Source organism: Notamacropus eugenii, chromosome 5 (assembly GCF_028372415.1).
Source record: "Notamacropus eugenii isolate mMacEug1 chromosome 5, mMacEug1.pri_v2, whole genome shotgun sequence".
Taxonomy (NCBI): Eukaryota; Metazoa; Chordata; class Mammalia; order Diprotodontia; family Macropodidae; genus Notamacropus; species Notamacropus eugenii.
This window is the reverse complement of record NC_092876.1, coordinates 433,844,848-433,869,770: the sequence shown is the minus strand read 5'-3', so window position 1 is coordinate 433,869,770 and position 24,923 is coordinate 433,844,848. Positions and strand designations below refer to the sequence as shown.

The 24,923-nt window shown below is 38.9% G+C and overlaps 1 protein-coding gene across 1 annotated transcript in view; it reads right to left on the bottom strand.

The window, feature by feature from the left end:
• Positions 1–6,241: 6,241 nt before the first annotated feature.
• The window catches only part of MED14 (mediator complex subunit 14), a 61,397-nt gene continuing 42,715 nt past the window's right edge, over positions 6,242–24,923 (bottom strand). The window contains exons 21-31 of the mRNA XM_072615150.1: positions 24,421–24,690; positions 22,774–22,920; positions 18,194–18,305; positions 17,509–17,640; positions 15,932–16,114; positions 14,474–14,709; positions 13,457–13,636; positions 13,259–13,366; positions 10,136–10,261; positions 9,105–9,297; positions 6,242–6,747 (exon numbers count right to left, since the gene is read on the bottom strand). Of these exons, the coding sequence (XP_072471251.1) occupies positions 6,674–6,747; positions 9,105–9,297; positions 10,136–10,261; positions 13,259–13,366; positions 13,457–13,636; positions 14,474–14,709; positions 15,932–16,114; positions 17,509–17,640; positions 18,194–18,305; positions 22,774–22,920; positions 24,421–24,690 (1,761 nt within the window). The 3' untranslated portion in view covers positions 6,242–6,673. The remainder of the gene's footprint in view (positions 6,748–9,104; positions 9,298–10,135; positions 10,262–13,258; positions 13,367–13,456; positions 13,637–14,473; positions 14,710–15,931; positions 16,115–17,508; positions 17,641–18,193; positions 18,306–22,773; positions 22,921–24,420; positions 24,691–24,923) is intronic.

Sequence of the window (24,923 nt, the reverse complement as noted above, 5' to 3'; positions counted from 1 at the left end):
CGCGTCCGGGTGGGGAGGAGGGGGGAGGAGCCATCGCCGCCGAGTCGGCCCCTCCTTCCCCTCCCCCCGGAGGTCGGACGCGCCCAGCCCCGGCCCGGGCCCCTCCGGCGATCGCGGTGCTCGGAGGGTTTCTTTAGAAAGAACGGTCTTTTGCTTTAAGTTTACCTCGGCTCACGAACACATCCGTCGTCTCGGCCCTTCCCCAGGGACAAAGGCTCGGAGGCAGGAGATGGAAGGGCAGCGGTCCCGCCCAGCGGCCCCGTCTCCGCGCTGCTCTAGGCCTGCGAGGCGGCCTTACCGAGCCCCCCGTCAGCATGGTCTCCGAGACGGTTGGGGCAGCTCGGGGCCTCCCACCGTAGCTGTGCCCTGCGCAGGCTTCCCTCAGAGACGTGCTGGGGAAGGGCACGGCCGCTCCCTCCGTGTTTGCCAGGAACCCCTGGTGGGGTCACCGGGTCCGAAGTGACCGCGCTGCCGTGGGGCGGCCTCGGTGAGGCCTGGGGGGCGAGGTCCGCGCAGCCCCCTTGGATCCAGCGCCTGGCCCTCAATTAAATAGATGCGAGAACTTTCCCCGCGTCTTCCCAGGCAGCCCAAACGGCACCAGCCGCGTCAGTGCCAGCCTGGCCAGCCTTGCCCGCCGCGCCTTGGAATCCCCGCCGGGGTTCCTGTCTGCGTGTCTCTCCTCTCCTGGGTGCGGCGGTGCTTCGTCCGTGGGACCTGAGGTGAGGGGCCTGGCAGGTTCTCCAGACTCCCCCAGGGCAGCTGCTCCGCCACCTGACGCCGCGGCCCCCTCGTTACGTCACCTCGTGCTCACCTGTGAGGTGGCACAGGCTTGGTCTCGCACCTGGAGGCAAATGTTCTCCGTGAGATGAGAGGGACTGACGGAATGTTCTCAAACTCCTCCCGCAGGCTTCCGCAGTCTGACCGGGCTTGGCTGGTGACCTGCCCAAGGGGACGCGGCAGCATGGGCACTGCCTCTGAGTCACCAAGGCCTTGCCGTGAGGTGTTGGCACTCACGGGCAGCTCCCTCACTCGGAGCTCCTTGTATTTATCACACTTGTAATACGGTTACCTGTTTGGTAAGTGTATCACATCAGAAGCAAAGGGAGAGGACACTGGAGCCCTGGACAGTAGCAACAAAAAGCAACATTATAGCGAGGAGAAACGCACAACCACAAAGATACAAAGACTCAACGGGGAGCACCTTGGGGTCACGACCCTTAGTAGGCTGCGAGCTCACAGAACGTTTGTCACGAACACACACCGAGGAGTTACGATCTGTTCTGTGTATGGGGCTAGGCAGTGCACAAAACATGACAATTCGCTAGATCCTCCCCCCCGTTCCTGCCAACTGCTTGGTTCTTTTTTCTCCTTAGAAGTCGTTATCCCCTCTTTATGTTGCCTATGCCTATGCCCATGCCCAGGGCCCATTCCTCTCCACCTAATCCTACAGCCTCAGTGCGCCCCGAAATACTCATCCATCTCCTATCCCCGACTTAAACATTCCTGGGAATTTTCTTTCTCTTGACGCTTTCATCAATGCCTACTGTTTCAGTTAGGACTGCAGAAGACTCCCGAACTTACAGGTCCAGCTCCATCCTTTCAGAACTCCAGTTACCCGATACCGTTGGTTTTCTGGACATCCCTGTCTGGGTGTTGCATTGGCGTCTCAAACGTTCTAAATGGAACTCCTATTCTTTCTCCTAAACCTGCCCCTCCTAACTGTCCTGTTTCTGTTGACACCTGCAATTATTTCTGACTCTATCGTCCTCCGTATCTGGTTAGTTATCAAGTCTCGTCACTTTTTTCTTGTTGCACTTACCTCTACGATGTGGCCATCACTCTAATGTACTCCTCACTGATGCTATTTTAATGTCCCCCCACTCCACCTACCCCTGCCATGTCTTCCTGCTTTCAGTCTCTTTCTTCTTCAGTCTATCTGGTGTATAACCACCAAAATAACTGTCCTAAGGCACAGGTCAGACTGTACCACTTCCTGCTCAAAAATCTCAAGTGCCTCCTGTTACCTCTGGGATAAAATTCTCTGAGAGGCATTTAAAGCTCTGGCTCCGATCCAGCTTTATTCCATATTATCTTTTCACAAACTTTCATACTACCCATTGCCACTACTTGCTCCCCAAACTCCACATTATACATCCACTTGAGGTGCCTTCAAAGTCTGAAGATTGAGTTTGGAACCCTCTCCTTTGTAATTTCTTAGAATGCTTAGCTTCCTTCAAGGCATAGCTCAGGTGTCACCTCCTGCTGAGGAGCCTTTAGTGCTTTCTCCCCCTCACATCACCCAGTATTACTTGTTAATGTATCAATCAGAATCCAAGCTCCTTGAGGACAGAGTGCCTGGCACACAGTAGATATTTCAGCTCCCTGAGGGCAACCAACTTGCTGTCTTGTACATGAGAAACTCAATAAACAATTTCTACCCTTGCCTTCCTGGGATGTTGAGGAAAGTGGCACAACGTGCCTTGCTGTCACAATACTAAGTGGTTCCCAGGCTCTTTTTTTAAAAAACAAAAACATTTATTGCCTTTTTACTTATTGTCAGGCTATCCAGTGAAGCTTCGATTGCTATGGGCCTTGAAGTCAATAATCAAGTTCATGAAAATTGTGTCTAAAATAACAAGACGGCTCTGAAGGACCTGAGACTGTCTCTAAGACTGTCTTTTTTTTGGTCATTACCTGGCTATCTCTAAACAGGCACTTATATCGAGCTAAACATTTTTGTGTGTGGTTTTCCTCCTAGTCTAGACATTTTTACAAATTTTTTAAACCAAGTGGGTGGTGCAGAGGCAGTTCACAGAAAACTTCCAGGAATATCACCTCCCACAAACCCATTGTTGTTCAGTTGTTTTCCAGTTGTGTCTCTTTGTGACCCCATGTGGGGTTTTCTTGGCAAAGATAATGGCTTGCCACTTCCTTCACCAGCTCATGTTACAGATGAGGAAACTGAGGCAAACAGGGTTAAGTGATTTCCCCAGGATCATACAGCTAGTAACTGAGGCCAGATTTGAACTTCACCACACCCTCACAATGAATCCATCCTGAGTGTCTTCTCATGAAATCCATGCATGTAGTCCCTGCCTTCTCCACTAGTAAATGAAAATGGGTGGGGCATCTTGGCACATGGGGGACAGGAATTCATAGGGAACAATTTTCACTTTTGGTATCCATTTTCTCATTCTGTTCCATGTTCATCTTGTACATAGACTTTTTTTAAAATGCTTTTCATATGGATAGATCATACCAAGAATACCACAGGTGCTTAAAAATGTAACAAAATTTTGCAGGTTTTTGTTCCTTCTTTTGACTCCAACTACATGGCAAAGCTGTGTTACCTCCTTTTTCTGGTGACAGCCCCTGGAATTCTGAGAAAATGTCACAATGATCACAGCCCAGGAAAAAACTAAGTTTTTACAGTCTCACAACTGTGCCTTGACTATCGTAACAGTTGCATTAATCTGCTCATTGGCCAACTAGCCATAAAACCCCTTAACAATTTACTTGTTTTCCTTCTATTATATACAACACTGGATGCCAATAATGTCTCCATTTGTAAAAGTTGAACAGTGGAAAGGAAACTCACTGTTAGTAAGATTCTGCATTTCGTACAGACGCCGAATAGCTGATTGATATATATATATATATATATATCCTCAGGCTGATCCAATTTATTTTTATTAGCATTAATATAGCTAATACTATGCTTATAAATATAATTTACACACACACACACAAAATTAGAATAGTCATCCTTCACCTTATAGCATAACTATACTGATAAAAGTATAAATGTGTGCTTGATGCATCCATATGAAGTAAATTATTAATGCAGCCTTTATAAAGGGGGCTTCAGTATATACTGCTGAAAGAGTAATGGATTTGGAATCAGAGGCCCCCTGGTTAAATTTCACCTCTGCCACTTACCTGTATCTGACCTTTGGTAAGTCAATCCATCTTTCTGTGCCTCAGTTGCAAAATGAGCTGTACTAGATGGCCCCTAAGGTAATTTTTCATTCTAAATCTATGAGATATATATATATATATATATATGTATATATATATATATATATATATGAAAATAAAAATTTGGCACAGTCCCATTATGAAACTATATTCATGCAACATTTTCCCCATCACTTACAGAACCAAAGCATTTTCTGTTGGTAAAATCTTCTTGCCACTGCTTTAACTGAATTAATTTAAATGCTAAATGGAATGAATACTAAAGATTTATACAATCCGGCTGCTCAGCAAATATTTACGTTTATGCCTTTATTTTGGTCCAGGAGCTGTCAAACGAGAAGAGTTCAGCCTCTATTATGTAAAGGTCTCTCATAACTGTCTCCTAAAATATTAAAATCAATCCTAGAATTTTAGCAGATATTTAAAAATGCGGTAACATTTTAGTTATGAGATATTTAAATTTCATTTCAAGGAAGTTAAGTCATTACACACCTAAAATAAACCAGGCCACTGCCCAAAGCATCTTCAGCAAAAATAAATACATAAGAGAAGTGCTAATTCTCTAAATTTTGTGGCACCATTTTTGTTCAGTATTAGATAGCATTAAAATCGTATTGTAAGGGAATCTAAAGTAAGGCCAAAGGCATTCAAAACCCCAATGTCTATCTACCACCAAGAAAGCCCATGCTGGCTGCTGCCACTCTTGTCACTCAGCAGGAGTAAAAACCTCAGGACACCCTGCATTTTCTCGCCACAGAATTTATAAGTCTAAATTAATGAGCTTTTATTTTGTAAGTATCTCTCATTGGAAGAGATGGATTCCAGGAAAGTTTACTGTAAAGGAAACTTTTGTGAAGTAAATTGTCCTTTGATTTACACTATAAAATCAGACTGCTGCACTGTAAAAAAAAAAAAACCATGGCATATAGATATGGTAACATCACATTTAAGAATGATCTGTGGCCTTTTAAAGTCACATATTTAAAAGGAAAAATAACATTTTTATGAGTACTCAAAACAGTAAAAATAATACTGTGCTAGAAGTCACAAAATTTAAAAAAAATTAAAAACCAAACCTTTTTGTGCCCGTGGGAATGTATGTGTAAGATTAAACCCAAAAGAAAACAATTAATCCAATGTTGGTATCCTGCATCCTCAAACTGATGTTACCACCATTTTAAAGATGAGAGAAAACCGAAGAAAAATGAAGTTAAAAGAATAATTAAATAAAGGAAAATATAAGTCACCAGGAGAAGGTTCCATAATAGCCTCAAGTTGGGTAAGAAGCACTGCACTATCAGGAGGCGAAAGTAAAAGAAAGCCTTAGAAGGAAGACAAAGGAAAGGTCTTGAATCTGACTCAGAACGTAATGGAGATCAAAGAGTGAGAAGAAGCAGATGGGACTATGCTTCTCATGAAATGTGAGTCACAACAGGTGGCATGCTGGAATTTGGGTATTTAGTAGCGATGGAAGCCCAATCAACCTATGTAATTTAAAAAACAGAATTAGACAAATTATTAAAAATTATACAGGAAGTTCTTATGTTGATTAGTTAATTCAGCATAATACCATTTCTAAATTTTCCCTGTGTCAAATCACCAGAAGTTCTCCTTCCTTTCAGATAAATTCTCAAGTTAGTCAGAAAAGTAAAGTAACCTACCACCTACTATATCATGGCAAGAGCACAAAAGGATTCAGGTTGGGGGGAGGGGGGGTGACTGAGTGAAATAAAGGAAATTTCTTCCAAGGCTGCAACATCTTAATGCTATTTCTTGATTTCAGAAATAGAGTATTTCCCACTAATGCCATGGCAAAATATCTTGTGAACTAATTTTATCCAATGGGAAATTTTTCATTTTCTCAATGGATAAAAAATATTACTGCAGTACTTATAAACTATGGTTACATGTAGTACTCACAATTTGTGTTCTACCCACTCAAGCCCTACAAAAAAGGGCCCTGACTTGGTGAAGATAAACTATGAGAAGCCATGAACGTTCAAAGAGAAGGAAAGTGGCTCAGCTCCGAAGTGTACAAAATCAAGTACTTGTAGTCACATTTCAGTCAAATATTATTGCAAATGAATACTCCCACCAAGTTAAAGGTCATGGGAGGAACTGAGCTTATATAGAGTTTATACACACACATTAGTACTATTATTCTTTTTTTAACCTAGTTTTATTAAATATTGCTTCCTTGGGATATGTTTATAACAAGTCCCAGAACATTTTCACGTAAGGATTCAAAGCGGTCATATTAAAATACAGCTTCAATATAAAGTTTATCACAGTTTTACAGTATTCAAAATGACAGACCTGCCTTTAAAAAAAAAAAAAGACTGTTACACCCAAAACATAAGAAAACAATTAAATAAACAAATTTGGCATTTTTCATAATTTTTGTAGTATAAAACAGAATATTAAACCTATTACTGGCAAGCTGACACTGACCTATATAATCTAGTTTGAAATGTGTCCCATTTAAACACACTATACAAGATCACTGTACAAAAAGGTTGATGCGCATTTTGATGAAAGAAGTGCATCCCTGAAAGTTTTTTTTTTGCCAGTTTAGTATATTTATCTCTTAAAAAAAAATCATGTCAAAATGTCCTTTTTCTTTTTTAAACTGAAGGTTTAGTTCAGATTTTTTTTTGTTGTTTCATTTTTCAGCCTTGTTTAAAAACAATAGTGTCTATGGACGCCCACCAGGGGGCAGTGTAAGATTAGCCATTAAATCACGAACAGCTGGGAATATTGTGCATTCACCTGTAACAGAGAAAAATGTTCATTAGCTATTCGCAACACAGGAAAGAGGATCTTAACACAACTGGTGGTGGGGGTAGTGTTTAACTTGTAAAATAAGAAACTGGAAAATTAAAGAAACTTAATTTTTAATTGCCCAGATTATAGGTATTAGCTATAAGGTGATAACTGGGGTTTGGAAGAAATTTCTAGTCAATTCACATCTAGTTAATTTATAAAGGTACTGAGTAATGTTATCAACACTGAAAATTGTGCCTAGTCAAACCTTTGCCTCAATTAGGCATTAACAGGTTTTAAAGCTGTACTTGTTTCTATCCTTTGAACCTAGCAAAGAAAAGGGTTATTTATCTTAGGTGTTGATTCCTTTCCTACAACATCAACGTGTTTGATGCCAGATCTTGTTTAAAAGCCTACTAGCATTGCCTAGGAAATCCACCAGGATTTTCAATAAAATTTCAGGTAAATAGCCATTCTTCTCAGTTACAGTAGTTTTAAAGATACACAAATATTCTCTAAGTGAAGTCTTTGTATCAAAACTGAGATTTCTTCAATAAAAGTGGTATATTCATTAAAAGTCTCTGAGAAGGGACTTTAACCAAAAATGCAAATACAAGAAATGTTTTGAGGTTGGGACGTATTGTTTAATGTTTTTCTGTACCCCCACCTCCCTGACTTGCTCTGGCCAAACAAATCAGAAACTGTCAGTCTCCCTGATCTTAATTTGGTCAGTTATATATATATAATAATACATTAGTCAAAGAATGCAGCTATTTATACAGAATAATCTACTTTCACACATATAACACCCTGAAAGAAATTGGAATCAAGCATTAGATATGGTTAAGCTGTACTACTGAGACAATGATTTTTGGTTACTTTAAATTTAATTTTTAATCCATAGAAATGGAAAACTAGATAAAAGAAATTGGAATGTGAAAGCTTAACTAAATTATAATTTTAAAAATTCCCCTCCAGAATGCAAGCAATTTCTAAACACCAAAAATGTTCTAGCTTCCATTTATCTTCATGAATCCTAGTGCATAATTTTTTGTCGTTCACTGAAAAGTCATCACTCTAGGTGGAAAAGCTTGCTCAGTTAATACAGGTTGAAATTATTACCCCTACCCCCCGCCCCCTCCCTAAGGAAGCATAATTCTAAATTCTACAAAATATAGTAATGCCACTCATCAGCCTGTGAAAAATGAGAATTGTTATTAGGTCAAATACTCTGATAACGTTCAACCTTGACTCCTGAAGCATTCTAGTTTTCGCCCAAAGAGGTGAGAAGCCAAAGGAAGAAATGAAGAGGGCAATGTGAAAGTTGAGGAAGTATTGCCATAAACAAGCACAGCTCTCCCTGCCACTACTGGATTTCTGACAAGTTCTAATTCAGCTAAAACTGAAGAAGTAAGGAGAAGCTACTGTGCTACTGCTGGATGAAAAACACCTCCTCTCAATCCCCTACTCATGAGCATGCATAATATGGGAAACCACGTGAAAAAAAAAACCGATAATAAAGTAAAATTTCTTCGATGATTCTTACTCCTAGAAATTCTCTGATAAGTAACCTTAACTAAAAATATACTGAATATAATCTTTTTGGAGAACAATTTTACTTCATTTCAAACTGTAAATTGCTATCCTATTCAGATTAAAGAGAATCTTCTTTAGGATGAGCCAAATGGAGGAAAGTTCCCCCTTCTGAATTTAAAAAAAATTTTTTAAACAAAATTTAACATTGCCAGAAAAGTCAAAAATTTTAAATTGCATGCTACCATATGTAGTAAAAATTAAAGGGGTTTGACATTTAATAACATTCTGGTTTCCGTGAAAAGGTTAGGTCTGAGAGCTTCACTGAGCACTTGGTGAAAATGTTCACTTGCACCCAACCTGACACTTACATAAGAAGCCCATACAGCAGTGACGCTGGTTGTATCAGCTTTTATTCTTCACAAAACATTTGAATATACAGAACTTTTAAAGATAATTCTATTAATTTGTTATTCATCAGCCATGAAATAGGATAAACATGCATTTCAACTTTGTGAGTTACAGAGCAAGTATCAATGCTGGGGGAAGCAGGACTATGGAGAATTTTGTTGTTCTAACTACAGTTCTCTAGCAACACGTGCTATACATAAAACTTTCTGGGAGCAGCAATGGGGACAGTCCCATTATTAAATTATGAACAAAAGTAAAATCTTGGCAGCAGAGAAATGAACAAAAATAACAAGTGAGGAAGGAGATAAAGTGAAAGCAGACATTAAGGGGGTCACAACAAAGGAAGGTGAGGAGGAGGGCGCTTTCTCATCAGAATCTTAAGACCCATGTAACACAACACCATCTAACTGCTCATGTACCTTGTCGCGGTGGATTCATCTCTGCAAACCTCTTTAGAATGTTGCTGACCATCATGGGTGCAGCAACAGAAGAATTCTGCTGTCGGGGAATGTCTGCCTGTTGTGTTGTACCTGAAGCCATGTCATAAATAATCGGAACAATAATGCTAACAGGTTCCTGGGGAGGTACTGACGTTTTCTGAGTTAGCTGAAGCTGTAGGCAATACAGAAAACACAGAAAACAAAGAATTAACACATTTAATGAGGTAAGAGAGTAACTGTCTTAATTTTTAAAAGTTGCTATTTAGTATACATAGAAATGAGATACTGGATGTAAACTTGAATTCTTTACTTTCTTGCCAAGGTAATTTGCTTTAGAGAGGTAATGTCTAAATTAACTACTGCAAGACCCCTTCCCATACCTGGTCGCAAAATAATTAAGTGCAAACATTCTAACATTCACTGAGAGGCACTGGGGACAGAAAGATACATACGATACATCTGCTCTCCAACAGCTTAAAATCTAATTGTAAAACAAGTAAAACTACTTGGACTGCTAGGGTATTCTGGTGGAGTTATCCAGGAGGCACCTAGAAATACAGTACTAGAAGTTTTGAGGAATGAGTAGGAAATTACCAAAAAAAAAACCCCGTGTGTGTGTGTGTGCGCGCGTGTGTGTGTGTGTGTGTGTGAGCGTGTGTGCGTGTGTGTGTGTGTGTGAGAGAGAGAGAGAGAGAGAGAGACATAAAAATGGCAAATGAGGAAGTCAAGGGAAGGGTGGGAATGTGCAAGGAACAGAGTGTAATTAGAGGAGAGGGATTTGGAAATAAGGAGATCGTGACTTGAGAAAGCTATTTCAGTACAGTCATGGAGACACAAGACAGATTGCAAAAATTGAATAGGTCAAGGTAAGGAAACAGAAGATTATTGATTGAATAATCTGGACCTGACACACAAAATTCAAGATTTCAAAGTGTAGAAAACTTAGTCACCACAAAAATACCTCATTTACCTCTAAATCACTTTTAATTCAGATAATGGATAATACTTACAAAAAAAAGCATTTTGGATTTGAGTACTACAGCAGGTGTCCCAGGGGGTGCAATAGGTGGTGCACTAGGAGGGATTGTGAGACAGAATTGCACATTCCACTTCAATTGTGTAGCTTGATCAGGGAACTATATTTAGAAATAAAAAGAAATAAAAAGAAAGTTAACTGATAAGGCTATGGTATTCAGTATATTGGTGTACATATATATATATATTCATATAATGGTATTCAGTACGGTATCTCAATTTGGCATTAGATGTTCTAATCTTGCAGACTACTTCAAACATTCATTATAAGATCACAAAATTATGTTATTTTCTATATTTTTATGAACTGACCATATGAGAACTTAATTATGGATTTATATATAATTATCTTATCTATTCATGCCTAGAAGTAAAATCTTGAGATTTTTATCTTTAAACAGTACATCTTGATCAGGACGTCCAACTAGCCTGAAAACTTGGTCAGGGCAACAACATGTGTGAATCACTATCTCAAAAGAAGGAAAAGTGTTGATGAAAAGTTTAACCATGGTTAGCTGCTCTAAGACTTCCAAAGCTCCACTAGAGAGAAAGTTGCAATTAGCACAATATCAGATGTAAAAATGTTCAGAGAACCTTGCATTTGATAAAGATTCCTTTTTAAAAAATTGTAATTAAATTTTTTCCAATTATCAAACATTTATTTTTTTTCTCCCATCCCTGGGGGAAAATAATAAAATATACTTGCAGTAAGTACACATCATGCAAAACAAGTTTCCATACCAGCTCTGACCTAAAATGTGTGTCTGTTTTGTGTATTTAGTGCATCACTTTGCTGTCAGGAGGTGGCAGCATTTTTCATCAGCCACCCTCTGGACATATGGTTGATCACTGCATTGATCAGAATTCTGATCTCAAAACTATTCATTTTTACAATGTTGCTGTAATATAAATTATTCCCCTAGCTGTTCTCACTTTACTCATCAACTCTTAAGTCTTCCTAGGTTTCCTTTCTGAAGCTAACTCTTTCATAATTTCTTACAGATCAACAGCATTTTATAATCTTCATGTAAAATAATATGTCTGGCCATTCCCCAATCGACTGGGTACACTAAGTGATCCTTTTAAATGAATTTTGTGCAAGATATCTTCTGGGACACTGTTATCACCTTAAGTGAGCACATTATTTGCTGCTTTTTGCTGTCCTTAGGCAATACGCATGCAAACTGGACAAAATTCATTGTAGCTACGTACTTGTCACAGAGTAATTCCTCAAAGCAGCTCTCATGGCCGTGTTTAAGTCATGCCATTTCACGTGTTACACGAGATTCTGCATTTAGTCAGATATTAGGGAGAAACTTTTGTTTTGAGATGAGTGTTCAAGGCTTCATTTTGTTTTACTACGTTGAATTTAGAAAGAAATTATACAGTAGAACTCCTACAGAAAATCACTGGTAAGAAAGAGGCTGCCTTGTTACTTTCTCATGTACAGACTCTTAGATTTTATAGAAAAGAGGAAGTACACAGTGAGCCCTTCAGAAATGTTTATTGAACTGAAGCAGATATACGGATCCACAGCTGTGTCTTCTTGATCACTCTAAAAAAACGGATCTTTTCCGTTCCTTCACCCACCCCCTTTTAGAGCTATCCTAGCAGCAGATGCCAGAACATTTTAAAAATTGTGTCACACATTTAGTCACAGACTGTTGGAACCAAAAGGTAGTTCAGAATATCTTGTCATGTGCTTGGCACTAGAGCCAAAATTTAGTCAACAGATAGCTGAGGTCCTCGGAAGCAGACGCCCACAATTAGACTTAGGGAGTGGCAAAAAAGGACCTTGACCATAGCTTTCCTGACTCCAAGTTCAAAGCTCAATGAAGCACCATCACTGTCACTGTCACTTCCTCATAAAGGCTGATCCATTACTGGGAGTTTGAAAATTTAAGGCAGTGATTCCATGAGCAGAGTCAAGGAGTCCTGCCAACAGAGCTGCCATCTTCCTGAGGTCTCAGTCAGAAGTGCTCTCTGAAGATCTTGCTTCAATAATTCTCTCACCAAGCTTCCCAAATTGCTTTCTACAGTGACACTGTCATCTTCTATCCGTCTCCCTTCTAACATTCTACAAGAAAAGCTTCCATGACAAGCGTGGGCTGCCCCTGGATTCTCTGCTTGGCAAAGAGATAAAGGGCTTCCTTCCCTGAGCCCCACGACTGTAATGCCATCACCAGCACCAGTTCATTTCTCCAAGTGATCAGTCACTTTCTTTTTGTTCATTTCCCATTTTTTCCCCAAAGTCAACAGCCAAGTCAAACAGGTCAGAAGGCAGCTGCTGTAACTGCATGAACTGCCTTCTCATCTTTACTTCTCCTTCACATTACCTCTGCTCTAACCAGTCAATCCTGACCATATACAGCCTGCCGCACCTGTCATGTAACCAGCTGTTTCCTATCGCTTAAGATAAGAGTCAATTTTTAAAATGATTTTGCTGAATCAACACTGCATCCATTGCCTTTCCACTCTCCCTGCAGAAAGCACTCATGATGTACTGTAGGATGTAGTATGTACATACATGTAGTATGAAGTGATGAGTAGTCTACAAGGCATCCCCTCAAGGTATCCCTTACTGAATTAGAATCACAGGTGGAAAAGCTAGTAGGGACTTCAGAGGTCATCTGGTTCACCTCCCTACCCCCAGTTTAAAGACAAGGAAACTGAGACTCAGGGAGGTTAGTGCTGTCCTGGATCAGAAAGGTAGTAAGCACTGGAGGGAGGATCTGGACCCATATTCTCCCAAGCCTGTCTTCTTCCCACTGGAACATCCACAGCCTTCCTCACCATATAGACCAGTACCACTTTTCTACTCCTTCCCACAAACCCTTGGTGAAGTTATAAGCTAACTAGGCTCACAAAAAAGGCAATTTAGCAAAATAATCCCCATTCCTATTTTTAGATCTAAAATAGTTCTAGGTAAAAAAGAAAAAAGGCAGAAAGGTAAATGAAGAATAATCACAGAAATAGAAAAAAGACCTACTGCTTTTATTCAAGTCATACTTTTGCTGATACATATATACCCACACATGCATATATGTGGTATGCTCAGCATCACCACTACAATTTTTGCTTCTTTCCTTACAACTCACCAGCTCCAGTTTCATGATGTGCACACAGTCCCTGAGGATATGTGTCGGAGCACCTAATAGCTTGGTAAAGGCTATTAGTGTGTTAGCTTTAAATGGTGGTCCTGCAACCTAAAGAAATAAAAGCAATTATTTTTCATTCTGACATGATGTCACATTTCATTTTTTAAAATGTAGGATAGATTAAAACTAAATACATGCCCTTGTTTCAAAGAATTTCTCCAGAACTTGAAGTTCATCTGGTTTCCACTGTCCTGCATTTTCAGGTGTTACTTTTAGCTGAAGAGTCTGGTTGGTCTTGGGGCTGAGAGCAACTCTGCACTTAAGGGCGTCAGTCTTAAACATTATTACTCCAGGTTCATTGGAGTTTATTAGCTGTAGCTACAAAATCAAAACAATTCATATAATTATTAACATAGGAGACTACAGGAGAACTGAATAATACTGAGACTAGAGGCCAGAAAGAAGACCATGTAATAAACTGAGAACTGTATTCAAAATAAGGAGCTTGATAAGTAGTTATTACTGTCTATAAAAAGCCAAGTCTACTTTAACATCTCAATTTCTCATTAAACATCTTGAAAATGTGAATAGCTATGACTGAAATGGCTGCAATTAAATGACAACTATTTTAAAATACACTGTTTATTCCTTTCGACTGGGTCATGAATTTTACGTAAATTTAATCATGTACTATTTAAAAGTTTTACACCCAAAGGTGCCTGCCTGGTAACCATGACCCAAGCATGTTTAAAATTGTAAAAAGAACTATCAATCTTAGTTGACATTGCTTATTTGACTTAAAATAATGGAATTTCTATAGACACATAGACTGTTAGAATCTTGAAAGTCTTCAAAAAGCAAACATCCATATTTTAGTAAGGCTTAATGGCAGAATCTGTAGGGAAGTCTGCCTAAGCACTCCTTCAAGTCTGAAGATGACATCTGTGATTAGGAACAACAAAAAGCTGCAGGATGACACCAAAGATCAGAAAACATACAAATAATAAATAAGTAAAACACTTTCTCAAAACACACAACTTAAATAAAACTCATTCACAACGGTAATATTAAGAGAAAGGTACTTAAATCTGACTGGCTTAATAACATTAGGGAAATCATTTTAGTTCTGCTGTAAGAAGGAAAAGATCACATCCTACAACTTAGAATTTTCAAAATAAATTTTGCTTGTGAAATTCTATGTAAAGTACCAAATACCGTTTCTTGTTGAATAATCCTTTGAAGATGTCGTCTCATGATAACTGATCCAAGGAATCGCTCAAGTGGGGAGCAAAGGTAACTCCCAGCTAGGCCAGGTACAAGTCCCGGAGTAGGAGAGGGCAAAAGTAAAATATTCAAGGCACTGTGAGTGAGGATGGTAGGTATGGATGCAGCCCAAGAGCGCTGAGGTAGTTTACGAGGTGGAGGCATGTTGGTTGGCATTGTTTGAGAACCTTTTGAAAAAAAATTAATTTCAATTCTCAATGACAATTTTATATTAATTTATTTCTATTTTCAACTTTACAATCTTCCTATTTAAAAAACAAACTGAGTGTTTCTGGTTGAGTAACCCCATTCTGTACACTATTAATGGCATTGGTTACAGAGTTCAATGTGGCAGCAAATCTGTAAAGTTAGGACAATACCACAACTCAAACTTTAGAATTATAAAAAGAAGTTTAAAATCTGAGACTTTATTCTGACTCTATTGAATTAAAAAGTGTTCTCAAAGTGTTGCTGATGAACAGCTACTATCATTAATCTATTTATCATATGATTAAAGGGCTGCTACTAAGTTATCATTTTCAAAAGATGGCCCACTATACTAAGATTTTTAATTCACGACCTTGAGTATCACAACATTAGCTTAAAAATGTTTCAAACTGACTGAAATCAGTATAAACTTAATGATAAGTAAGTGCAAAGGCTCATCGAATCTTCATGTGATCGTAACATTTAGGGATGGAAGGGATCTTGGGTCGTCTAGTTTGACTCCCTCATTTTACAGATGAGCAAACTGAGGCTCAGAGAGAATTGACTTGTCCAAGTTCACAAAGACCCAGCTCGTTAAGAGAAACCTAGACACAAAGTAACAAATATTTTTGGAAAAACTTCTGAAAACCTGCTTCCTATAAAGCATGGATAGGGCAGCTAAGTGGCACAGTGGACAGAGTGCCAAACCTAGAGTCAAAAAGACTCTTCTTCCTGAGTTCAGATCTAACCTCATACACTTACTAGCTGTGGGACTCTGGGCAAGTCACTTAACCCTGTTTGCCTCAGTTTCCTCATCTGTAAAATAATCTGGAGAAGGAAATGGCAAACTGTTCCAATATTTCTGCCAAGAAAACCCCAATAAGGTGTCATGAAGCACCAGACGTGACTGAATGACAACAAAGAGCATGGATGGGTCATATTTTATGGCACTGTACCATCAGATATTACTGACCTCTTTTGACCTTCAAATTTTCAGTTGAACATAAAAGGACTTAAAAATGATTTATTTAGAAACTCTTTATAAAAAGTGGTTACATAAGTTAGGAATAATAAGCTTTTGGTATCATATTTGAATTCTTTTAAATGTGAAGACATAATGTATTCAATTGATTAGTATGAAAGCAAAAAAGATAACATTAACAAAAGACATTAATCTATGCAAAATAACGTGATGAGATTTACTTGTTCCAGCCCGAGGGGAATGAGAAGCATCTGGAACAGGAGAATGTAGAGATGGGTTGGCTGGTGACATTCCAGGCATTCGTGTTGCTGGTGAAGGACCAGACACTTGAGGAGATCCTGGCCAATTTCCTGCTCTTCCACTTGGTGACACCATAGTATATGGTGAACTAGGATCAATGGTACCTGTACGAATTGCAAAATTATTCCTGTTTCCATTATACTGAGAAAGTGTTCAAACAAAAGGCTAAAAAAAAAAAAAATTGAAATCTATCCCTGGCTCAACACCCATGATGATCCTTAAAGTTTTCTTTTCAGAACAAAGATATTAATGGCTACTCAATTTTTTTTCCTTTAACATTACATTTCAAGTGAAGACCACTACATCCTAGCAAGCCGCTTCAGAATCTATTATATGTAATTTACCAGATGGAGTAACATCTGGCTTCACCACCATCATACAGAAAGGGTATACGCTTTATGCAATAATATCAACACCTTACAAAATTAACTCACTAGACCTAAAGAGCACATTAAAATAGGCTCCAGAGGACTAGAGACCTTATTTTACATTCTTTTCTATCCTTTATACCATCTAGCACACATATATAATACTTATGGTTACAGGATACTTTAGATTTACAAGGTGCTTTTATATATAGGTCTTTTGATCCACATAACCACCTTATGAAGCTGAGGAGTCTATATTCAAGATTATACAGCAAAGAAATGGGAAGTTTGGGACTACAGCCCATGCCTTTGGATTCTCTGTTCAGTGCTTTTTCCACTACTGCATGTTATGTATACAGCAGATGCTCAATAAATAACTGTTGACTAATCAACTGAAATTAAACTTCCAGTTTTCTTGGATATGTTTTATTACACCAAGGAAAGACCGACAAAACTGAAAAAAGAATGACTAAGATTTTCTTCATTTGGCAAACATTCGATTTGCTAATGTGATAGATTATGATGTGGCAAACAGCAGCATCTTTCTGAATGATATGGATCAACTTAATTATTTCTTTATTATGAACTTGACCAACAACAATAAACATGAACATTTCCTTGAAAAAAGAACAGAAAAAGAAGCTTCTATATGAAACCATGGATGTGTAATATATTACAGCTTTTTATTTTTCAGAAGTACAAATTAAGTTTAACATGGTCATACCAATACTGTCCTACAAGTCTGTCTCCCTAACTTCCTTTGGCTCTCTTCTGTGTACTTTCTAAATGTTTTATTGATGCTCTTTACTTTCTCTTTTTTGGGTATCATTATCATTAACCCTCCACTCCCATCTTTCCACAACTCTTCACCGTAAAATAAAAGAGCCCTCATTTCTTACAAGTAAGTAGTCAAGTAAAACAAATGCATAAATTGGCTGGGTCTGAAAATGTCATCTTCTTGTAAACATTCTTAGGAAGACACTTTAAAACATGGGATCAGAAATTGTCTTCTACAAACATACCAAGTATAGTTCTTTTCTGGCTTTGTGTATCAGTCTGAATTTGTTCCTAAATGCATAGTTTCAGAAAAATCTTCTACTTATATCACTGGTTTCTATACGAGAACTTACCATGTGGACTGGCAAAGCTGGCCCCTGGTCCTATAGAGATTCCATGTGAGGAAGGGGGAGGAGTTGGAACAAATGATGCTGGTGATGGAGCTCTCAAAGCACCACTAGGTGAACTGGCAGCATGCAAATTTCCTAATCACGGGAAAATTAATCACTGATGAGCTTTCAATATACTACATATACTTCACTAATTAAAGAGATGTATCATTTTATTAGCGTAGCTACCTGCTCCACAGATCTAGATTATGATTCCTACAGACTACTGAATGTCTATGATAATAAAAAAGTCATTCCTGGTAGCCAACTTTCTGCTGATAAGCCTTATCTCAAACTGGTTCTCTGGCTACTTGTCCACTGCTGGGCCAGAATTTGATGCCTTTGCAACTTGGTACAGAAGATTAACTGTCACACATGAGTACTACTTCAGTGGAGGATCATTATATATATTTTAAATATTCAAATAACAAAGAAATAAGCAATAGAGCTTAAATAAATGATGCAAAGGAAGAACAGATCGCTCAGCAGGAAGGAGACACTGAGTGACAAATAACAAAACATGACTAAGGCAAATAATACTAAAAGCTAGTTTACTGCTTACCAATGCAACGACCACTTACCAACGCCAATGACTGCTTTTAATAAAATTACTCAAAGGCAAAACATAATAATATGGGTGATATCTTACCCGGGGATTGTGTGTGCATCATGGAAGGAGACTGGTTGACAGTACTATGATAAGATGTAGGTGGTGAAGTAAGAGGATAAGCTCCTGATGACCCTGGCTGCTTTGGAAATGGCTAAAAGTTTAAAAATAAAATTGAAAAATAAAAGTTGGCATAAAACTCAGGCCTAATCAATAAAAGCCCACACAAATATGAAACTGTCCAACTAATTAATATTAACTTCAAATGAACAAGCACTTATTTAAAAAAATTTCTTTTCAGATTTGTAAAAACCTTTCAAACAAAAAAAACCCCAAAAAATAAAACCCTTCTTAAATGGGAGGGGAAAAGGATAGTCTTACACATCATCATTATGAAACTAATCTATTTTTTTCCCAATTTGACTCTGATATGGCTAGAATGCCTATCATCCCTAGTACAACAGAGACTTCTCTCTCTCTTTCCCCACCCTCCTTCTCTTCACTAAGTTCTATTTTTCCCCTTTCCAACCTCATCCTTGGACTATCTGGAGAATTTTATTTCATTCTAGGTGGCCCATTTCAAGGACACTGATAAGATGAAGAACATACAAGGAAGCCAACCAAGAGGGTAAGGAATTTTGAGTCTGTACCACAGGATCCATCATGTCAATAGGAGGATCAACTGAAAGACTTGGGGATGTTTAGCCTGGAGAAGGGAAGACCGAACTGGGGCTGGGGGTGTGATACGATAGCTGCCTCAACTACTTGAAGTATGTGGAAAAGGGATTAAAATTGTTCAGTGGCTCCATCAGGAAAAACAGAGGCAAGGGGAAGTTGAAGAGAAACAAATTTAGTTTTGATTTCAAGAAAAATTTTCTAACAGTTGGAGCTCTTTGACAGTGGAAGGGGCTTTCACAGGATGGAGGAATATTTCCCCCTCAATGAAGATATTCAAGTAGAGACTGGACATTGAGGTTTATGGATGGATTTATTAAATGGCTGCTAAGTTCATTTCAAACTCACTGTTCTTCTTATCTAGTTCTATAACTTTCACTAGCTCAAAAACAAATGTACATACGGTTCTCAGCAAACAGAATATGTACCGATCTTTCTGGCAACTAATAATACTACTTTAAATTAAGGCAATTTAGCATATTCCCAATGCATTTTAATTTTTTTACCCTCTGCTCCTCAATCATGGTTTTAATGCTCTAGCCTAAAATTAGTAACGTTTTCCCCTTCTCCCTTCTTTTTTAAAAAAAATTATAGAACTGTTATTACATAGAGTAACACCAGGGTTTAGACCTGTGGTTTCACCGAAATAGGAACTCCTAGATACATCTACAAATTAGATTATGTAGGACACAGTCGATGTGCCTGAGGACTCAGTAGCCTCCCTTTCTGGGCTCCAACTTCCCTCTAGTTTCCTGTGGATCTTTTCCACAGAGGAAAATGAATCAAATTTCGGGGCAGCTATCCAGTAATTGCACTCCTGTGAATCCTACTAGCTAACGCTTTCCTCCTTTTTCCATGTTGTCTGTCCTTCCTCTAAGGAACGATTACTGATATTATCGTTCTTGTCCTCTCAAGTCTCAGCCTCGGATCCCTCCCACCACCTGCTGTTGAACGAAGCTGGAAAAAATCACAACTGGGTCTACTACAAATTTATTCCACATAACCTCAACCAAGTCCGCACTGCTACTAAGCAATCCTTTTAACCCTTCCTGATTAACTTACTATCCCCACTCACCACAGCAGCTCTTCCAAATGTTTTCACTGCCCCTCAAACCTCCCTTGGCTTCCACTCCCCTCACGCTCCCTTCCTCTTTACCTCACATCACTGACACCTTCTGCCAATATCTTTACTTTCATCTCTGTCATCCATGAAGAAGTGGCCCTTCTCACCATGTGCCCAACTGATCTCAATCTTTCCCACCTTCTCTGGCAGATTGTTCCATCCATCATCCCTGCTCTCTCAACTTATCTTCAATCTTGTCTACTGGCTGCTTCTCTCCTGATTAAGAACATGTCATGTCTATCCCATTCAAAAAACCTTTACTTGATCCATCCATCCTTGATGGCAATTATGCCCTATCTTTTCCTTTTGTAGCTAAATGCCCAGAGAAAGATGTCTGCATTATGCACCTCCAATTCTTTTCCTCCTTCTCTTAACTCTCTGATCTCCTCATTAAACTAGAAGCACTGATTCTAATGGACTTTTGTCCATCCTTATTCTTCTTGGCTTCTCTGCAGCCTCTGACATGGTCAATCACCCTCCTCTTCTCTCTAGGTTTTTGTGACAGGTCACTCCCACTCACTATGGGAGCCTCACAAGGCTCTACTCTGGTTCCTCTTCTCCCTCTAGACGCTATTTTACTTGGTGATCCTATCAGTTCCTATGGATTCACTTAAGATATCTATGCTGATGATTTCAAATCTATTTATCTAGCCATAACCTTTTGCTGACCTTCAGACTCACAGCTTCACTGGTTTTTCAGGCATCTCAAATTGTAGATTTCTTATACTGAACAGGTCTAAAACTGAACCCATCATCTTTTGATTATTTAGGGGATCCCCATTTTCCCCATCCCACAAACTTGGAACCCACATGTCATCCCCTACTCTGCACTTTCTCTCATTCTCCAAATCCAATCTGTTTACCCTCATAATAACATCTTGTACATGCCCCTTTTCTGCTCTGACAGTACCATAACCCTTATAAGTTCAAGACTGGACTACTGCATCCAGAGTTGCTTTGAATGCTACAAGTCTCTCTCTTCTCCAGTAACATCCTCCATTCAACTGTCAGTGACTGTCCTAAAGCATAGCTCTGGATCATGTCACCCCCCTCAGCCCCTTGCCACACACACCTCAACAGACCGTAGTGGCTGGCTCCCTATTACCTCTAGGAACAACTATAAAACCCTCTGCTTAGTGTTTAAAGCCCATCATAAGCCATTTCCCTGCTTCCAGTTCTCTTGCAATCTCCCCCTCCTCCAGTACTCTATAATCCATGCAACTGGGCTACTTGCTGTTCCTTGAGCAAGACAACTCCTTTTTCTGCCTCTGGGCATTTTCAGTGGCTATCCCTCCTGTCTGTGCTTATTCTCCTTCGTCATCTCTATCTCCCAGCCTCCTTCAAGTTCCAGATAAAATTCCACTTTCTACTTAAAGATTTTCCTGATTCCTCTTAATTCTAATGCCTTCCTCTGTTGGTTATTTCCAACTTATCCTGTACATACCTGTTTGTTTAGCTATTTGAATGTTGTTTTCCCCATCAGGCAATGAACTCCTTGGAGGAGGGGCTGTCTTTTATCTTTCTCTGTATTTCTAGTGCTTAGCACAGTGCCTGGCATACAGTAGTCACTTAATAAAAACTTATTAACTGACTGATGCTAATAAGGGTAATGTCCTGCTTCCTGCTGGGAATGAAAATTATATTCATGTAAAAATTCAACAAAGAAACTTTGAAGACTCTTCAGGGAAGTGTGTACAATTAGGATAAAAAGAAACTAGCAAATTTTAAAAAGAAGTTGATCTACAATGGTAACATAATTAAGTATCCAGAATATGAAGAATTCATTCCGCTACAGAGTAGCCAGCAGAATATACGTCAATTTTTAATCAAGGTTGAGTGTTAAGGACAACCAGCTGAAAGTTTATTGGTTTTAAATGATTATAGCTAACTGAAGCATGTTGGGATTTCCTTGCAATGGATAGAAATAATTTTCTTCCGCCTTTGTAACATGCTTATAAACCGCACAACCTGTAGGAGACCACTGGTGGTACAAGAGACAGGACAAAGGGACCAGGAGTCAAGAAGACCGGAGTTGAAATCCAGCCTTTGCCTATTTGTTTTTTCAGCTGTGAAATGGGGATTAAAAATAACACCTACCTCCCAGGGTTGTTTTGCGGACCAAAAGTTTGTAAAGTGTTTTGCAAACTGCTATATAAATGCTAGCTATTATTATCTGGGGTCTGCTATTTAATCTGAGATCATAATGTCTAGAGCTAAAAGGGACTTCAGAGGTCCATCTAGTCCAACCACTTTAGAAGAGGAAACTGTTAAAACACAGAGATATGACTGGTCCAAGGTCATAAATTGAAAGTAGTCATGTTGTCTAGTCCCATTATTTAAATAGAGGTAAAGCAATGCAGGCAACCAGTAGGACACAGCCTAAAACAGCAATACTCTGATGCTTCTTCAAGGGGAACACCTCGAAGCAGAGGGATCCTCTGTGAATTGCATCAGTAAAGGATGGCTTCCCTTCTGGAAAGATGGCCTGGCATTTGATTTCTGCTATTGTACCAAGGTCAAGCTTGTCTGACCAGACATAAATAGTACTCTGCCTGTGGGTGTCTATAATTAAAAAACACTGTACTGTGAGGCCAACTGTATACCTGAAACAAATTTCTGATGAGAGGAAAAATTTTGAACTGATGCATAGGCTTAGAATTTGTAAATTACTATCTTATCGTGAGCCAACCCCAAAGAATAAAACAGATCTTTTTTTTAAGCTTTAATGTTATAAGATATATTTAAGCTCCTATTCAAATAAGACTGGATTTCAGGGAAAAAAATTGGATGACGTGGGTATATTTTTAAACTGTTAGCACATTACCTGTTGTTGGGGTGGGGGCTGGGACTGTAGCTGTGATATTAAGGAATCCATCATATCACCCCCTATTGGAGAAGGGGGGTTATCATCTTCATTTACAGATCGTCTTCGTGCATCTTGATTGCTATCGACGAACATGTTCAGGAATGTCTGCAGATACACAGAAATGCACTGTTTAAAATGTTTTGCATTTATTTAAAAACTTTTTTTATTTTAAAAATACCTAAAAATCAGTCAACAGACTAGACTGGATATCCTTGGCCCAAAGGGGAAGCCTTTCTTATATTAAATCCACAACCTGAAACACTTAAATCTCAGAACTGGTAGCAGAAATGTCCAAAAGGCGTACTGTCATTATCACTTGAAGAGAAGGAAGTAGGAAGCTTTTAAATGTATGTAGCTTTTAAATGTATTTAAAATAAAATTGTTGCAGCAATTTAGTATTTTCAGACCTGAAAAATCCTTGGGGAGGTCACATAACTGAGATCTAAGTACACCCTAGACTGCGGTTACCTTGGCAAGGTCTGAGAGGCCTGATCTGTAAAATGGTTGGTTGGATTAGATGATCTTTAAAGATCCTACTAGCCCTAACAATATATGAACTGATGAGTAACTTGAAAAATTCTTTCTTTTTTAAAGAGAGAGTACACAATAGAGGGATAGTGGAACAACATTGTTAAGTGATATTTTCCTCCTTTTTATCCATCATAGTTAGTTTGACTAGAACCAGGAGATAGAAAAGTTTTCATGGCAGCAAGTCACATTGGGCATGACTTCTAAAGTTCGTTTAACATCCTTCCTGGTGCCCCCGAGAGGCATTAGCATTCAAACAGAACAAAAGTGAGTGTCAGTAAACCTTTTCCAGTAGAATGCAAATTTCCTGGAAAGCAGAACAATTTCTTCTTTTGTCTTTGTAGCCCCAATACCCAACAAACAGGGATAGACACAGTGCTGGAGCCATGACTTCAAAGACATAGGGAGTTCCTGAATGAGGGAACCCTCTTTGGTTTCTTCTCTAGAATACAGTCTTAGTTGTCTAAAAGCACTGAAAGTTAAGTGACCTGTCCAGTCACACAGCTAGCAGGTGACAGAGGTACAACTGGAATGTAGGTCTTTTTCCTGGCTCCAACTTTAGCCCTCTAATCACTAGGCAATGCTGGCACCAGAACTACTACAACTGGCACGTAGTACACACTTGTTAAAAGTTTGGTGAATCGAATTAAACCCACCTAAATAAAATCCTCCTTCCTGATGTAAGTTACCAGGAAGGTAGGGTGAATGCTTTCTAAAGTATTCTAATGGGAAGCACCATTCTTTTCAATGACATTCCCTAATCAGATAAAAGAGAAATTAAGGACATGACATTTTTTGTCACTTCATTTTAATGAAAAAAAGTTATTTCTAAAAGACAAGAAAAGGACGGCCACAAAAGGCAAGCAGACACGTAACTTTAACAAAACTCCCATTATCTTTGGCAAGTTTGTTCCTAGAATGAAGTCACAGAATAGATCAATTAAGTAGCTGGAATAATTTTTCAATAGGTTTTTTAGAAAAAAAATTTAATAAATTATTTTCTTCTGCAAAGGATGTCTCAGCACATTTAAATGTTTTCTCACATATTTAATATAGTAAAATACTTAAGACTATTACCTTTAGTCCTGGTGCTGGATAAAAACCTTCAACTATCTTACTGTTGTCAAAAAGACTGTAGGCTCCATCACGTATGGCCACAACACCCCTACTCCGGCAGTATATATCGATACAATACATATTTCTAAAAGCCAGCCTGATGTGAGTGGATGACTGAGGCAGAATCGAGAAGCACTGGTAGGCAGTATTAGTCCGTTGTGTCAGGCCTAACATTGGCACAGTTGGGAGCTTATTGATGGCATTTAATGGAGCTTGAGTATCAAAAAGTACCTATAAGAAAAAAGCAAATTGAGAAAAGCTAAATGATCATCAACACATACACTGGCATGCAGTGTATGGCATTTGCTACCTTCAGATTTCATTCTAGAAGATGGAAGTTGTATTTCTAAGGCCCTTCTGATACTATCCATCAAAACTCCCCTTTGACAGTATCTAAAACTCATGATGAGACATCAAACAAATCAAGCACCTGGTGCTGTTTTAAAATAAAAAAGTTCGCAAAT